General features: G+C 39.8%; 1 protein-coding gene across 3 annotated transcripts; it reads right to left on the bottom strand.

Annotated features, from left to right (window-relative positions):
• Window positions 1–397: 397 nt before the first annotated feature.
• DDX3X (DEAD-box helicase 3 X-linked) lies at window positions 398–16066 on the bottom strand. 3 transcript variants are annotated; one of them, XM_006211819.4, is made up of 17 exons: window positions 15709–16066; window positions 12665–12722; window positions 10944–10991; window positions 9129–9261; window positions 7961–8119; window positions 7782–7881; window positions 7226–7361; window positions 6022–6107; window positions 5718–5816; window positions 5445–5605; window positions 4893–5037; window positions 4672–4816; window positions 4300–4481; window positions 4102–4219; window positions 3644–3797; window positions 3183–3322; window positions 398–2978 (listed from the first exon to the last, which is right to left on the bottom strand). In XM_006211819.4, exons 1-17 carry the CDS (start codon window positions 15751–15753, stop codon window positions 2899–2901), a joined length of 1989 nt encoding a protein of 662 aa, XP_006211881.1. In that variant the 5' UTR covers window positions 15754–16066; the 3' UTR covers window positions 398–2898. The 3 variants fall into 3 exon arrangements, with proteins under 3 accessions (XP_006211881.1, XP_006211882.1, XP_031527154.1); XM_006211820.4 differs by having other exon boundaries at window positions 3183–3319; window positions 15709–15866; XM_031671294.2 differs by having other exon boundaries at window positions 2848–2978; window positions 3183–3316; window positions 15709–15866.
• Between the last annotated feature and the right edge of the window lie 2066 nt (window positions 16067–18132).

Below are 18132 nucleotides of genomic sequence, written 5' to 3'. Positions count from 1 at the left end.
GGTTCTCTATGCACAAGGGTACAGCTGTGCTATCACCCTGTGAATATATTCTTGATCCCTAAGTACTTTCCACACTTGTTAGATTCTAATACATTTGACTTTTACCCAACTCATTCCAAGAAGATACTCCCTTCCATAAATTAAACTTTTATCAGTAAGATGTACATCAACAAGGACCTTTTGGGTTTCCGTCTATTACAAAAATCCTTTTTTCACTGCAGTCCAACCACCATCTTCATCTTTTACTGAAACTGTACCAGAATAATTCTCTCTCCAAGAGGCATCTCAAAATCAGCACTGGAAGGCAACCCAAAAAATTACGTCTTACAACTCTTCAGGCAATAGCACAACTTTATTTTCACCTCTAATAATAAACCACAATTGACAACACAAAAGAGACTGTGCAGTTCATTTTTTTATTTTAATAAAATCAGAATATGCACAGCACATGCAGTGCTAGCATCTAAACTAATACAATAAGCAATTACTAAAGCTACAGTGACTTGAGGTTCAATCTTTACATTCAGCAAGTTTAAATCCATTCTTACGTGATTTTTGAAACCTTATTTATTAACTGAAAATATTGCTTGCTGATAAAACTTGCTCAAATGCTATCGCTGAATGTACAAGTCACTGATTATGCCAATACAACAAAGATAACCACATGTTTGAGGATTGCAATGTGCCAGACATTCACTGAAAAAAAAATACACACAACTAAACAAAACTCACACAACAAACATCTGAGAATCTGGACACTTCATATCAGTGTTTTGAAGTGTTTCATTAATATCTTAAGACAAGTGTATCAAAACCTTGGCATGATTTAATTTAAAGTCGCCAATTTTGTTTTTACTAACATCAGAAAGTTATGGCTACACTGCCAATGCCGGGTCTGCTTAATTTGACTTAAGAGTTTAATATGACTTAACATTAAAAGCTCACACTACCCCGAAATATATAATTTCACGCATACGGTGACATTCAACATTCAAGTGCCAGTGTTTTTGTACTGTCTTTTGGTCAAGTTTCTTTAAACTTTCAAAGAATCACTTTTAGGCTTACAAAAATAAATATTTGTCAAAATGTTCAATAAATATTACATAAAACTAGCAGCAAAAAGTATCTAGAAATCTGTCGTGTGCAAAGTTTTCTTCCCAACTATCATTCCCATGGTCCCAAATAAATTTTAGAATCTAGTCCCATCCCCTTCCTAGACAAGCTGCGTTCAACAATCTCCAAGAGACAAAATAAGATTGGAAGTTTAAGGACACGCACACAAGACATATATATAAAATTCTCTGAATGTGCAATAAAAGAAGTACTTTGTAAAAAGTTATGGGCAAAATGTACAAGGGCCTAAACCTAGACTAATTGAAATAGCACCATAACAAATGACCTCAATACTGTCAAGTGCACCTACTTAATAAAAGTTTTAGAACAAGGCACAATACACTTGAAAATCTATTGCACTTTAGGAAATTTTTGCCATCTTCCTATGCCACTGTATAAAGATTGAGCGTTTTGATCACCGCATTCTGGCCACAAAATTAGCACAGAATTCAAAGTGGCAGAGGCATTTTAGTGGTGGACAATGCTCATCTTTGGCCAGATTTAGCATAAACAGACTATAAATACAATGGAAACCTATGCAACTAAAACTGACTAAAACTGCACTGTATAGCAGAATTGACACCTTGTGCAGTTATGTACATATTTCCAACCTGTGTGATCTCAAAGATTTCAGTTTGTTACTCTTCTGGAGCCATTTTTACAAAGTCTATAGTAAGCCAGTTTAACATCTCAACGCAGCTTGAACAGAGTAATGTGAATCGGCATTTAAAATAAAGCCTGCTGCCATTAATTCTTCCTGTTCATACCCTCTTGACCAAAAAACATCAACACTAGCATGCGTTATTAGACCAAAAATCATCCAGGGCCCTAATGAGGGCTGGTCATTGCTGTGGTCAGCCATTCTACCATTTCAATTTCATTTATGGCAGGCATTTAAAAAGTCTAAGTAGATGAATTCTTCTAAAAACCTATTTCAAGTTATCAGACCTTTAAACTTTCCCTGTAATAGTATGCCCACATTTGGCTAGCTCATAATTAATGATCTGCCTAAACACTGAAAGAGGAATTGCTGTATTTACTTGCATTAACTTTGAAAACAGTGCTTTGAATGTATGCATGTATTCATACATCACCTCATCATGACTGGAATGGCTTGTTTAAAGACTATCAGGTTCTAAATACCTATCCAGGATAGAGTGAGCAAATCAGAACTTTAACTTAATACAGTTTGCCACATTAGAAACTAATTCCATTAATATGCTTCAAGACGTTTGTTGTTTGTTTTCCCCCAATCTGCAAGTATCAAAAAGCCCTAATGCAGGCTACCGCATAAGTTTTTTTCCTTATAATATTTATGGATGAATCGATGATTCCTGTTAAGTTGTATCACACCTGTGTGCCAAGGTTTGATTTTAGCCCAAGTTCAGTAAATTTATTTTGTCAAAACAATTGATATCTTGAGCATTACTGAGCCAACAGGACATCAAAATAAAAAGTTGTCTAAAGTTAAAGGCACAGTACATTAACAAACAAATGATCCTCAGTCACAAAATTATAAATGCAGTTTGGGATGGGGGTTGGCGGGAGGGGAGTTAATCCAAACTACAGCAATGAAGTCTTCAAATCACCTTCTGAACAGGGCTGCTGATTGTTCCTTTCATCTCTTCATATGACCTTGAGCTCCCTTAAAAAAAAAATTTCAGTGGAGAATCACAGCTGGTAATGTACTGCGAGTTCTTGAAGCTACACAAGGTATAGTCTGGCTAAGTTACATGTGGTTTCCATATTAGCTTGTTTGGCAGGGTGACCTACTGCAAAGCAGGTTCAGTTACCCCACCAGTCAACCCCCTGGGAGTTATAATTTCCTCCATATCCATCACTGTTGTAAAAGCCTCCATAGCCACCTAGTGAGAGATTAAAAAAAGAAAAATTAATTAAGTCATCCATCGTTTAATACAATCTTTCCCTTCTTTAAGTATTTTGATGCAAAATTACAAAAAGCAATCTACAGGGCCAAACTTCCCAATATTTTAAGTCATACTTTGAAAATGACGAAAAACGAAAACAAAAAACCTTCCCAAAGACATGAGGTTAAAAATTAACATTACCTCCACCAAACCCTCTGCTACTGCCATGGCCACCGCCACCACTGCGGCTGCTGCTGGCGCGGCTGCTGCTGAAGCTGGAACTGCTGGCACCGCTACTTTGCCGATAGTCTCTGGCACCGAATCCTCCACTGAATCTACTACTACAAGGACAAGTATGTGTTTAGTTCACGTAAAGATGAAATTTGACAAAAAACCCAATTTTTGTTAAAACTTTCCAATGACAAATTTCTGATTTTCCAATTCAAACAATTCTATCCAGCAGCCCTATTTTCCCTAAGAGTGACTTTAAAAGGTTTTATCTGTGGAAGGCTGACACTAACAATATCACCATTTCTAATTATACCCCTTACCCAAAAGATGAGGCACCTAAGAAAATTAAGCTTCTTTAAACTAAATAACCTTGAAAAGTTAACCATGGACATAGCACCCATCCCCCTCATTATACACCATCTGTAACTCACCTCTTGGATCGTCCACGACTGCTACCCTTGTAGTGGTGTTCATAAGCCATGTTTTCTAACCAAGATGGCACTTCTTGTTTAGCTTCAACAAGAAGATCCAACAAATCCTTGGTAATGTTTATGTTCCTCTCATTAAAGAATGAGGTGGCAAGGCCTAAAACAGTCCCCAAAAAGTACATAAATTAAGGTCTTCCATAAAGTAGCACAGTATTCTTACCTTATTACAATATTAGAATATTAAGTTGAATACTAAAAAAATATATATATATATACAATTTGCTATTTAACCAACTCAAAGTTCTTTGAACAAACCCTGACTTTTCTGCCACTCCTGAGATGTATTTTTAACTGCATTCCTTGGAAATAGGACTTCTATTAAGATCCTAGAAAGTTCTTTGCTGTAAGCATTACCCTGAAAAATCAGTAACCACCAGACCATCGAGTAATCAAACATTTACCAAGGTTTCCTACACGTCCTGTACGGCCAATGCGATGCACATATTCTTCAATATCACTTGGCAAGTCAAAATTGATAACATGTTTCACATTTGAAATGTCCAGTCCTCTTGCTGCTACCTAAAAAATAACTTGTTACGTATGGTCCACTTAAAAGAAAGCGAACAGTTGAACATGTTTCAAGATTATATTATACATACTGCTGTAGCCACTAGAATTGGGCTTTTTCCTGAGCGGAACTGGTGAAGGGCCTCTTCTCTATCTCTCTGAGATCGGTCTCCATGGATACTGGTACAAGCATATCCTTCATGGTATAAGAAATCCTCTAGAGAATCTGCACCCTTTTTGGTCTCCACAAACACTAAGGTCAGTGAATCTTTGCCTAAAGTCAAAATATTACAAGGTTTCTGTCACTAACAGTGGCTTAGTTCTCTTTGCACTTAGCAAACTTGCAAATAGAAGCAATTAAAATAGACCGTTTTAATACAATGTCTGAATGGGGAGGAAAAGCAATAAAGGCGATCCAAATGGATTTTCCATTACCTAAGCAACAAGTGACACTAAATTTATACCTGTTGCGTTTAGAAGGTCAAGCAGAAATGATCGTTTGTCTGACTCTTCCACCCAAACTACTTTCTGTGTGATGTTCTCAGAGGTAGAGCCAACTCTTCCTACAGCCAGAAAGATGTATTCATCCAAGAAATCACGAGCAAGCATCTGAAAGAAAAAAAAAAATTATCTACCGAGATAAACAAATTCCTAAGAAAATAAGATTTACAGCATCAAACAATACCTGTATTTCCTTAGGGAAAGTAGCACTAAACATCATAGTGTGGCGAACTCCCTTTGGTGGCATAGTATCTTGTTCAACAATTCTACGTATTTGAGGTTCAAACCCCATATCCAACATCCGATCAGCTTCATCTAAGACCAAGTATCTGTAGAAAAAAATCCAGTTTAGAATTTGAGGAGATAAAAACGATAGCTTTAATACAGCTGTATCTGTAAGTGCCATTAATTACTCATTTAGGTACTTAAATTTCTCACACCACACAATTTGACCCATGTACATGACTCAGCACAGGACCTCTGCCAATAAATCATCCAAGATCATACAGCCTAATTAGCTTATACTTGACTTTGTCCCACAGTCTGGTTATTCTCAGCCTCTACTAAAATTTATGTCACTGATTTTAACATCAAAATTACAATAAGCAAACATTTTGTACAAGTTGGAAGACTCATAAATCGCTTCTCAATCTTAAAATTTATGGAGAAGTTCCACAAAACCATTTGCCAGTAATTTTAAAAATGTTGCATTCCACACATTTAAAAATGAACATACTTGCAGAAGTCTAATCCAATCTTCCCTCTTTCCATCATATCCACAAGACGTCCTGGGGTGGCTACTAACAAGTGACATCCACGTTCTAAGTCTCGAATCTGCTGACCAATATCAGCACCACCATAAACCACACAAGGACGAACTCTAGATCGGTATGAAAACTATAAGCAAAGAAATTCTATCAGCTTCAAGGCCAAGATTTTTTTACATGGTCGCAAAATATTTCATTTAGAATCAATGAGAAAGCCAATAATTTCTGAAATGCATACTTACTTTCCTGGCTTCCTCATAGATCTGTACTGCCAATTCTCTAGTTGGTGCTAATACCAAGGAGATTGGGTATTGTTTGCGGCGCCCATACCTTCCATTTTCCTAAGAAATAATTTAAATTATTAACATCGTTCTTTAAAGGTTCATTACAACGTAACTTCCTTCTGTAATTTACAGATTACATTTGAAAACTGTTTTTAATTATATAGACTGGAATATAAAGTCTTATTGTCATTTAGAAAGCCTTTTCTCAACAGCTATCTATAAGGGTCTACAGTAACTTCTCATTTTATATACAAATACTTACCTTCATGGCCCTCAAAGCCTCGCCTGGACCATCTGAATAAATCTGACTCAAGATGGGCAAGAGAAATGCTGCAGTTTTGCCAGACCCTGTTTAAGAGAAAGCAGTCATTTAACCACAGAAAAACCTGTTTATTACTTCTAAATATACTGGTAGATAGTGTTTAACTTCCCTATTACTAAACAATGAATTAGCAATTTTTACTTTATTCCCAAATTAATTTTCTAAAAATAAACAGCTTATTTAAAAATACCATGAAGTGATGATTTTGATCAATCTCTAACAGGAGTCAGCAAAGTAAGGTCCAGCCTATTTATCTTTGTAAATAAAGCTTTATCAGAATAGAGCCATGACCAATAATTTATATATCATCTATGGCTGCTTTCACACAACAGCAGAGCTGAGTGAGTAGTTGCAAGAGACCACATGGCCCATAATCCAAAAGTTTATTTTGTTCCTTTACAGAAAAAGTATACCAAACTGATCACTAACAATGTAGCATTATTCACTTCTTCACAGTTGTGTTGGTAAAAAGAGCAGGGATTTTGTCTCAGAACTGGTGTTAATTCCAATTCCTAACACTTCCTTCTAGGTTCTATATATACTGATAGTGTATAAAGGATGACATTCTCACTCTTCCATAGGGAAGGAAAGACACTAAATTATTCAAGGGCCATGTATTTTTATTGAGACTCTTGTCACTCTCTTCCAAACTTGTCAAACCCACAAAGATATAATAAAGTCTGTTCTCAATTCAAAGGCCATAACTACCCCCATTCCCAAGAGATGAGAGGTACTACTTTACCCATGGAGGAACCTTCCCTTGGCCACATTCCTATGGATCACAGGTTATTCTCTAACGCTTACCCTTCTTATTCCAGATACCATGATGTTACACTGCAAATTTTCCCACCACTGCAAACACAGTGACCTATCCCTGACACAGTAGTAACAGACTGATTGATGACTTTCTTAGAGGCTAACACCCAGGATTCCTCAATGGAAACACTGGATCCAAAGGGCTAAGACTAAAAGAGATACTACCCAGCTACTCCTTACCTATATCAAAGCATACCAGTCAGGCTACATATAGGACTCAAGCTTCCCCACGGAACTTAAGGAGTCTATGTTTTTTGTACTGGTTTTATGAGAGGAAGCTGAGTTAAGGCATTCTTGACAACTCTTTAGTTTTATCTAGTGAGCTTACCTGTTTGGGCACAAGCCATCAAGTCTCTCTTCTCTTTGATAATAGGAATAGCATGCTTTTGTACTGGAGTCGGGCGAGTATAACGAGTAAGCTCAATGTTTCCCATAATAATTTCTCCCATTTCAACATCACTGAACTGTTAAGAAATTAATCAGGGTTAAATTAAATAGCCAGAAATGCTATCTGGAGCTATTTTGTTTTACATAAATACAATAATGAAGGAAAAAAAAGAACCAACAGCCAATTTGTACGTTAGTTTATGGTAAAACTTATGTTACATTGAGAAAAATCAACCCCCTAGCTTAAACTACAGTGAAGTTTTGGGTTCTTCCTGTATCTGATTCATTTTCTATTTCCAATTATTAGTAATAGTAACACCGAACCCAACCTCTCCCTTTCCACAAACCAGTGAGGCAGGTTTTTAGAGTAACTTTAAAAGACTGTTAAATTAAAGCAGGTATGGTTTATATATGCCTTTAGGAAGCCCATCTCATTTTGATGTGCTGTAAAAACACTTACATTTCCCTGTCTTAAAAAGTCAAGCAAAAAAACTTACACTTTCAATGTGTGGAGGACAGTTGTTGCCTGTTGCCTCAACTGGAATGTCATCATATTTTTCAAAGTTAATCCCAGTGTTGCCTCCAGAAAAGAGTTCCCTAAAATCAGAGGATTGGTAAGTTTCTTATATTAGCTAATAAGGCTTTATCACAATTAACATACATTTCAAACACTTACTGTTCCAAGCGTTCACTTGGTGGGAGTGGTTTTGACCAATCATCTTCATCTGATTTGTCACACCAGCGACTATTTCCACCACGTTCATATTTGCCAAAGCCACCTCTGTCACCACGGCTGCCAATGCCGTCGTAGTCACTTCGTCCACGATCATCAAACCTGAACAGCACAATCGATTAATCAGAATCATATCATTTAACCACTATCAGATTCCTACCACTACCACTACTGTACCTGAACAAAAGTCAAATTATTCATTACTGCTAATCTCAAGGATGTCAGCAGTCCAATTCAGGTTTACTCTTATTTGACAAATAAGACCCTCTAACCAGACTGTATCAGTTACATAACTTTATTTTAGAAATTCAGTCTCCTCCTTTATTCTTATAAAATTATAGAGCCTACATACACAGGCCTCATACATGCTGAAATCAAAAATCAAGCCTTATACCTGAAACTAATATAATGTTAATTATACTTCAAAAAAATTAATAAAAACCCTGGGGGGGAATCAGTCTTATTTATGTAAAATCAGCACATAACACCTTTAAAGTTCTCATCCAAATATATTTAGCGGTAGGGAAAAGAAAGTATCACACCAAATATCAATTGTCCCGGTTATACTAGGATGCTACTTAAAGGACAATTCACCTGTGTGACAGACTTTGGATAAAAGGTAGAAAATAATCCTTACCTGAATTAAGATGTTTTTAGAGTTTTAGGCCTGTTTTCGAAAAATCAGGACACACAGGACTAACCACAGCTATTAGGCGCATGAGGTCAGTTCACCACACTTGTGTAATCAAAAATATAAGGTGTTTAAAAATTGTCATGTAGAATATCCACAAAAATGTCAACCAAATTAGGCCATTCACTAAACTTACTCTTAAGTAGAATACATAAAACTAGAGAAATATAAAAATAACTGATTTCATTATGCCAAACGGCATTCTTATTCTCATCTAATTTCCCTGTAACAAGTTCAATTTAGTAAAGACCTCTTACAGTTTAAAAAAAAAAAGATTAAACAGATATAATACTTAACATCCAATAAGTGGTCTAAGGGGAAAAAAAATCATGCTTAATAGTCAGAGTACAAATTAAAGACCAATTTCTTAACTGCTGTATCTTACACATAACAAACGCAAGAAAATTAGAAATCACTTACCTTCCCCTTGATCCACCTCCACGATCACTGAAGAAACTAGACTTTCCTCTTGAATCACCACGGGATCCAAAACTGCTGTATGCATCCTTATCTTTACTAGAACTCCACCCTGAACTGTCTTTATCATAGAATCCTTCAATTAAAAAAAAAACATTTTTATTGTATTAATTAGAAAATTAACACTTTAATATGATTCCTATGTTTCTGAATTTGAAGCCCTCCACTGACTATTTTATCTCCTGATCAGAGGGACAATGGAAATATTCCTACAATGGCACTAGAAGAAAAGCAAGATTTAGAGCTGGTTTATACTAGCACTATAATATACTGTACACTAAACCAAACAATCTGACAGTCTGAAAATGTTCTGAATGAATACCACTTCTAAAAAGTCAATAGCTTTGCCTGTAACACAATGACTATGGTATCATTTTATGACCATCAGAATTAGCTAGATTAATACAGTATTGTTTAGTTCCAATAGTAAAAAGTATAAGGAACAGTGCTCTGTTCACATGAAATACATACCATCAGATGAGAATTAGGACTACCTAGAAAAAGGGAAGCCTTATACCTACACACTCAGTGTGGACAGGTTCCTAGGATACAGCTATGAACATTCACTGAGAGGGAATGACAAAGGTATAAATTAACCTAACAGGCAGATGGTTTTAAGACAAGTAGAGGGTTTAACTAGCTTCAATTGACACTTTTTTAAATAGCCAGAGATGGTTTACAAGTTAATTAAGTTAATTTCATTCTGCCTTATGCCTCTACCAGCCAGGTGATCAACAGCCTTAGCTACCAATAGAGTTGAGTTAGATTTCTAAGATCTCTTTCAGCTATAAAACCTGTATGATACTGCCCCTCTCTTCTTTGATTCTTGTCACTGAAATGAAGGGGGAAAAAGCACTAAATATACATGGGGTCAGCTAGCACACTCTATGGAATAATGAGAGAATCCATGATGATAAAGACTCTATAGTATCTAAAGAGAATGATATAATAGCTAAGGAATTATAATACAGATTTTATATTCTATGTATTGCCAGGGACAGTGAAGCTAATTCCTCTTTTTGACCTTTAAATAATTTTCCTGACCTTTCCTTTCCCTCTAAATCTCAGATCACCTATTTTATAGAATATACAGTCCCTAAACAGTTGTCCCTTAATATGAGACATCAACTAGTTCTGTATCACTAGATTACAAAATTAATGAGAAAAGATAAGGTGTTGAATTTTACACAAGACCTTTCAAATCAAAGTAATTAAGGCAAGGAGATGAAGCCAGAGTATCATTCCCATCTTACTGGGAGTGTGCCCAATGCCATAACTTGTTAACTATCCCCTAGTGATCCCATCTTTGTTTTGGCACCTCCACATGATAGAAATAACTGGGCTATTTGACACAACATTGTAAAATGACTATAACTCAATTTAAAAAAGTTAAAAAAAAAATAACTGGGCTGTTATCACCATGCAGCAGTTTGGTTTACGTAGCAGGGTGCCCACTCACCTTTTTCAAATTGAAATCATGCTGTTAATGATTACAAACACAGGTTAAGTACAACACTAGCGAAACTGCACAAAACTAAGCCGTTGGCCACAGAAGAGTCTGACATAGGAAATGCAGTTTTCCACTGACATTAGGTAAGTTTTCTCAAAGCAAGTAAGCACTAATATCTGAAAGAATTCTGATAGTAGCAGAGGAGACCACAACATTTAGACTTCTCAAGGCATCTCATTTTCCCCACCTAGGCTCCAATTTCAAAGTGCAGCAAGAATTAAGTCTACAAAGTTGCTCAAAGGACTTACCTTTAGTAGCTTCTCTGTTCCGTAAGTGAGGAGGAATATAGCGCCCTTCTAAAAAAAGTAACAAAGTTAAATGTCATATACCAAAAACTTTCAAGTTAAAGCTTTTACCAACATTTATGCTGTTAAAAAACAGACCTGGAAAGAAAAATTTTCCATCTCTAGTCTTCCAGTCTGACTACTTAATTGGAAACTGAGAGGTGAGGGGGGAAATGAATCTACTTTTATTTTGAATGGGTTATTGCTTTAATAAGGAGAAATTTAAAAAGGGAAGGAGGACAAATTTGACTTGGAACCTAATAGTTGAAATCCAAATAAATTTACCTTGCCACAAGTGGCTAATTTAACACAGTATTATTAAAGGCCTGCTGTGATTTCAGAGAATTATCAAACTAACAAAAGTTACAACATAAGTACTACTACAACAACCTAAAAAACCATGTAACATAAGTATTAATAAATCATTTAACATGTAACTTAAGTATTACTATAACAACCTAAAAGTAATAAATCATGTAATCAGCCACTAAGAGGCTTTTCTGTTTCTATTCTGGGTAAGTTCCAAAACAGAATACATGTGTATATGGGAAAGCTGCAAAAAGGAAATGATTTCGAGGAACTGTGAATCTTAACTTGAGCCTTGTGGAGTTTAAGCAAACTCAACTGTTATTCTGCATGTAAGAATACAGCCTAGACAACAGATGAGAAACAAAAGCAAATAATGTATATCCACCAAGGAAAGCCAACTTGCCTTATTAGTAGTCAATCTGCAATTTAACTTTCTTTTTCACTTGGGTTGAATTAAATATTAAAGATCTCTATCAGAACGATCAATTCCTAAAAGATTCTTAGCATGCCAAATAAAGTGAAATTTACAACAAACACCAAGCAGTGTGCCCAGTGAGGCCATCTTTGCCTAAAACTGAAGACATGCCCTTTACTATGTAACACACAGAGCTTGAAGAAATAGTGCTTTCAGACCCTACAGCCCATACATTTTTTTTTTTTTTGGTTAATAGGGTAGGAAGAGACCTGAGTCGAAGCAGGTCTATTGCCAATAAAAAAACCAAAGATAAGATCTCCTATACCTTAACACTAATCTGTAACAAGTCTCCAAAAAAAAAAAAAAAAAAACCCTTTTAAGGGGAAAAAAATACGAAATATAACTTCTGTATCTAACATCTTTTCAAAAAGAATAACCACAATTCAGCAATTAAAAAGTCCTATACAACACTGTAAACTGATTATACCTCAGTAAAAAAAAAAGGGGGGAAAATCCTAACCAGCACCCCAAAATTCATCATTTCCTTGTTCTATTAGTAAGTCTCATGATCCTCATTGGAAAGGGGGTAGCTCATGAATGTCAATGCTCCCTTTATTCAGTTTAATACTGGTAGATTCACTCTAGTAGGGAGAAACACATTCCCACCACCTTTAACCTGGGCTCAGGATTCATAGACACAACCAAACTCTTAGAAGATAATGTATGAGTTGTATAAGGTTCTTAAATTCTTTTCACTAGAGAAAACTAGTCCCTTTTATTACTAAAAGGCCACAATGCTTTAAATTGATCACTAAATAATACTACATTAACGCTACCCACGTAATTCTTAACACAATAAAAATTGGAAGGGAAATTCTTAAATTTTAAATTTAAATCCAACGAAATGTTAAGATACTAAAGCTCTAATGTTCAATAAATCCATAAAATGTTTTTTACTTACTGCTGGCTGTACTTCCTCCACTCTGATTATCTGAAGAGTTCAGGTCTAGGCCAGCAAACTAGAAGAGAGTTAAATTTTGGTTAGCAGTCCTCGTCCAGAAATATTACAAAATATTAGATAACTAGTCCTGCCCTCTAGCATTTACTAGCACTAGTTGCCCTGTCTGCCTCACAGGGGGCTGATATGAAACTCTTTATGTGACTAAGAATGTGCTTTGAAAACAGTAAAGTTCTAAGGAAAAGCAAAATACTACAGTACTACTGAATACACTGCAGAAGTTACCACACCAAGGTGGTGGTGGTGCTATCCAGGAGAAACTGGGTCCAAATTTAAGTCATTCATTCAAAGAGAATTTTCTCTGTAACATTTTCCATATGTAAAACCTCAAGAAGTTATTATTTTAAAATGTCAAATAGTCAATGGACTTATTTTAGCTCCAAACATTTGGAGACAAATGTTTCCAATGTCACCAACTTTCTACGTGGAATTATTTTAAACCTACAAAGCACACCTGAAAACTGTCAAAACAAAATTTTATCCCTTTATCCCTAAATATTGCACAAGTATTGTATTTTAAATTAGGATAGCACTCTTCAGAACGAAAGTTAACAATATAACCAATATAACCACCACTTACTGAGCACTACTATGTCAAGCACAACCCTGTGAAGTGGGTACCTATCTATTCTCCCATTTTCACAACTGAAGTTCAGAAGACTTGGGACGTAAATGGCACAACTGGCATTCAGTACCCTTAAAGAGTAGGACACATTTTATTGCCTTTTATCTCCATTTCTACCCATCCCTTTACACTGGGAGCTTAAAGTCTCAACATTCTCCAAAAAACTTATCTTCATCCCATTCTGTAATGACTAAAAAAACTATTTACAAGCAATAGGGGGAAAACTGTGCCAAAAACAGTATTTCTTTTTAATGTGCCCAGTCACACAGCATTATTGCCACCCGTTTGCAAAGATGATATGCTATACCATAACATAAATCCTGTTAAAAGCTCAAGGTGATACTGTCAAGTTGCAAATATCATTAAAGGAATCACTGAAAATTGGAGGCAGATGCTGAATCTTTAAAAAAAAAGTATGCTAAGACTTTTAGGTACCTTATTTCCTACTTTCTAGTAGCAAATACGCTGTCGTGCTTTCTCTGCATTAGTTATCTCAAGACTGATACTTTAAGGCACAATAGGAACAAAAACTTTCTCTTGGCACTTGTTGCAATAGATTGTTATTAATGTTACACTTGGCAAAACTAAAAAGGCACTTTAAATGCTACTGTAAACTGTTAGGATCACATTATTGCAATTTTCTCAGTTGCGAATTTGCTTGCTGCTTAATTCTAACTGCGTATTTTTTTCCAATTACATCGGTTACAAATTTCATTCCTGCCTAGACTCTTAAAAACGGCACCACCTATATGGAAAATGTTAAAACTGGGGATACCTATGCTCTTGATACCAGATTTTTTATGTCTGTGCTCCATTTAACATATGAAGTGTCAGTAATTTGGTGGATTTAATATAATTGATTCATTAATGGGAAAAAATGCTCCCAAAGAAACTGATCGTTAGATCCCTAAAAAGAGATCACACACGAGTACATGAAAGGCCATTATCAATTCATATGTGTCACACAACTTCGTTTCAGAATTCTGGAGTTCGTGTTAGGCAGAAGTTTAAAGGCAACAAACATCCCACTTAAGAGCTTCTCTGAAGCGTGGTGCCACTGCTGCTGAGGGATGCAGACTTCCTGCTCCCTCAGCCCAGAGCCCCTCCCTCCTCTTCAGATCACGCGTCCTCTCCTCTACCCCTAAACCCTTTAAGAGGGGGTTCCTGTTAAGGCGACAGACAAGGAGCCTCTGACCGATTTCAAAATACCACTCCACAGACAGCAACAAGTCAATAACAAAATTTTTATTTTGTTATTTCTCCCCAAGCCACACTCCAGGTTTTTTCACTCTGCTCGATTCCCTAATCAAACGTCACTAACCTGAGGACACTCACACAACCCGCGCTACCCCCCAAAACAATGCGTGGCCCTGGGCTAAATCGCCACACAGTGACTAGCGGGAGCAAGCGAGGAGGAAAGAGCCGAGCTGGGTCCCCCACCTCCCTGACGTCTCCCCGCCGCGTTCCATCTCCATCTCTAGAGCCCGGCGCCACCGCGCATGCAGCGGCCCATTCCTCCCTCCCCTTCCCTTCCCTCCCCCCCCCCACTCCTCCCCGAATCTTCTGCGTCACAAAACTTTCCACCGGAAACGCGGCCTCGGGGGCAGTGGCGCCGGGCCTGCGATGGCCCTGCGGAAACCGGGCTGGAGCGAAAAGGCCTGCGGAAGGAAGCCCGGGAGGAACGAGATGCCCGTTCCATCCTCGTTTCCGGGCCCTCGGCGGCCAAGCCTTACCCGGTCGTGGACCGCAGCGCCGCCCAGCCACCCACCACCACACAAAGGAGGCCGCCGCCATTACCCCGAGCGAAGGCCACCCCCCCCGCGCCGCCCCCTCCCACATTCCAGGGCCGCGTTCCACCTATCGTTCACGCGCGCGCGCACACACAGACTGACGCTGCTCGGGTGTCTCTGACGGGAATCCGGGCCATGCACGCCGCCAAAGCCTGAGCCCTCAGGGCCAAAAAGGTCCCCATTCGTGAACCCCCGCGCCGCGCCCCGCCCCCTCCACACACCCATGGGTCACTAGTCAGTCGAGGTTCGCGCGTGCGCGCCTCCGCGAGAGCGCGCGCCCCTCCCCCTCCCCCTCCGCCCGCCTGCGCGCACACACACAAAAGCCGCCATTGTGCTCGGCCCGGGGACAATACCGCGGGGCCAAGCGCGGGCCTCGGCCCCAGCGACATGCACAACCAACATTCCTGTCACCTCCCCGTTCCTCCACAGCCCCGGGGTATTGACGCTCGCCAGCTAGAAGGACCCAGAAAAATGGGAACTGAGGGTGCTAGGTAGCGCTGCGCCACAAGCCCAAGTTAGGTCAGGGGAGAAATTCATGAAGCAACAGCCCAGATAGGCTCTTTGCGGCTCACCTGCTGGTCCAGCCCGAGCGCATTTTCCACCGCCACATGACTCATCCCTGAAGAGTACCGAGAACTCGGAGTCTTCCGCTGCTGAGCTACTGTGTTTGGTTCACCGCGAAGGCTCTCTCACGGGAGAACTGCGGCTCTGAGGCGCACGGCGCGGCCACGGACCTAATATACCCGCTTGAACGACTGCTACGTCAGCACGTAAGACGTATGCCCTCCCTCTCACACCCGCACTCCTCTCGCCGCTACGACTTCTGCCTAGCTACTGCGCGCTCCTTTAGTCCTAACCTCGCGAGATTTCCTAGTCAGTCGCGTCCCCGGCTCATCGTCCTGCCCTGGAACTCCCAGCACCAAATGCTGTCCTAGTTCACTTGAGTTCCACTTCCCCAGTCCTCCGCTGTTACCCTAAGTCTAGGAGGTCTCGAGATCTCGCGAGATCTCGTCATTCCCGCTTTTCGCCAGCTAGGAGATCTTAAAATCTAACCTAGGCCTTTTTCCCCTTTTTTCCCCCAATATCCCCAGGTTTCGCTGTTTCTTTCTAGGGCGCGCGCTCGCTCTCTCTCTCCCCCCTTTCTTCCTCAGTCCCCTAGACTTGCAGATATTGTTAGATTGTTCCAAACTAATCAGCCCTCGCTGTTTCGCGGGCAGCCTCCCCGAAATCGGAGTTGGGGAAAAAGAGGCCCCAAGCCGAGGGGACGACGGGTCACGTGACCGCAGGTGTCGAACACGGAGGCCATTTTGTGGAGCAGGAAACCGTGGTTTTAAGTAGTGTTCGGAATCGGGGGAGAAGAGGAGAGAGGAGGAGGGAAGAAGAGAGGGGAGAGGGAGGGAGGCAGGGGAGAGGAGGAGGGGTAAAAGGAGGGAAGAGGGCGGGATGATTGGGAATGGAGGGAGGAGGTGGAGGGGAGCTGGTCGAACGCAGTGGTGGTGGGAACCTTTACCGCGCCGTTGCCTAGGCAGCGGGGGCGCCGCCTAGGAACGCGACAGCCCCTCAAGTTACACACACACGGCTCCCCGGCGTGAGCGCGCCTTGGCGCGCATCCCCGCCCCCCGCGGTCAGGAGACAATGAGACAATCACGCGCTGAACTTGAGCTGGTGGTAGCGCACCCTTCTTGGACCCCTGCCCTCCGCCAGCAAGACCGGTCCTTTACACCCCTAGTTTCCTCCTGCATGGTATCCTGCGGCTCAGGGCCGGTGGCCACCGGCTCGATGCTGTCGCCCTCAAAGCCAGAGGACCCTAAGGATGGAGAACGGCTCTCCAAGGGAGTCGCAGCTGTTTGTGGCTGGGCGCAGTCTGGGCCTGCCAAAGAAGTCTAAAGCATTATCGGCCTGGGGTCGGGGTGACCCTCGGCCCACACAGTAGATAGGGAATCCCGAGAGGAAATGGGTTTATGCCGTCGGAGGAATCCCTTGTGGCCCTCTCCTAAGCAGGCTACCCCTAGTCCCAGCCTCAGTGCCGCATAACCTTAAATAGAAGAAAATGTGTTGAGCTGGCTTTAAGCGAGCGCCGCATAGAGGGGTCCTTATAAACGTTTCCCACCCCCCTCTTCTGACCCTCAGCCTGACAGAATTAAATATAATGTACAGAGTTTTCCACCATCCCCCAGGTTACCTTCTGCTGCCAGAATTCAGATAGCTTGTTCTCATCACATAATTTACCACTTAGCTTCTCTCCTATTCCAATTTTTAAAATTCAAACCGAAATTCTAACGAGATAGGGAGATAATATAACACTTGTGTCCTGGGCAAGTTGCTTAACTGCTCTGGGTCTCAATTTCCTTATCTGTAAGAGGAGCTGGACGACTTGACCCTATGAAAGACCCAACTCCGTTTTATAACGAGTATTTTGTCATGCCCCCGTTAACCATACTGAAAAAAAGTCGTAGATAATATAACCTAGATCTAACAACACACAATCTCAAAAAAAAAAAACCACCCAAGACCTAACTTTAGAATAAAAGCAAAGTAATTATAATAAAACAATGTATTTTAATATGTGAACGCTCCCACACAAGGACACTAAATGATGATACCTGCTCAGTGCAGTCACAGATGCAAACAAAAAAGTGTGTTTTCACAACTACCATGAGCAGCATTGCCATTGATGACCTTATTTTCCCAAAATGGTGAACGCTTGGTAATGTTTGAAACAAAACAGTACAGTGTTGCCTCAATTGATACAGTAGTTACATTCCTAGAGAATTCAGTGTATATGGAAACTGGGCAAAAAATACTTTTGTTTGTATGTAAAATGTGTTAGTTCTAGGCTTACATCATGATGAACTAGTTTTTCACTTATGTGAGTATCCAGAGGATCAATTCTTCACTGTATGGGACTGACCGGCGTTGTAGAATTTCTAGCATGCCTGGTCTCTGCCCACTAACTGCCAGTTGCCCTTGCCAGTCATTGTGACAACCAAAAATAC

Source organism: Vicugna pacos, chromosome X (genome assembly GCF_048564905.1).
Source record: "Vicugna pacos chromosome X, VicPac4, whole genome shotgun sequence".
Taxonomy (NCBI): Eukaryota; Metazoa; Chordata; class Mammalia; order Artiodactyla; family Camelidae; genus Vicugna; species Vicugna pacos.
Note: the sequence above shows the minus strand (reverse complement) of the source record. Positions and strands in the feature narration are given on the sequence as shown.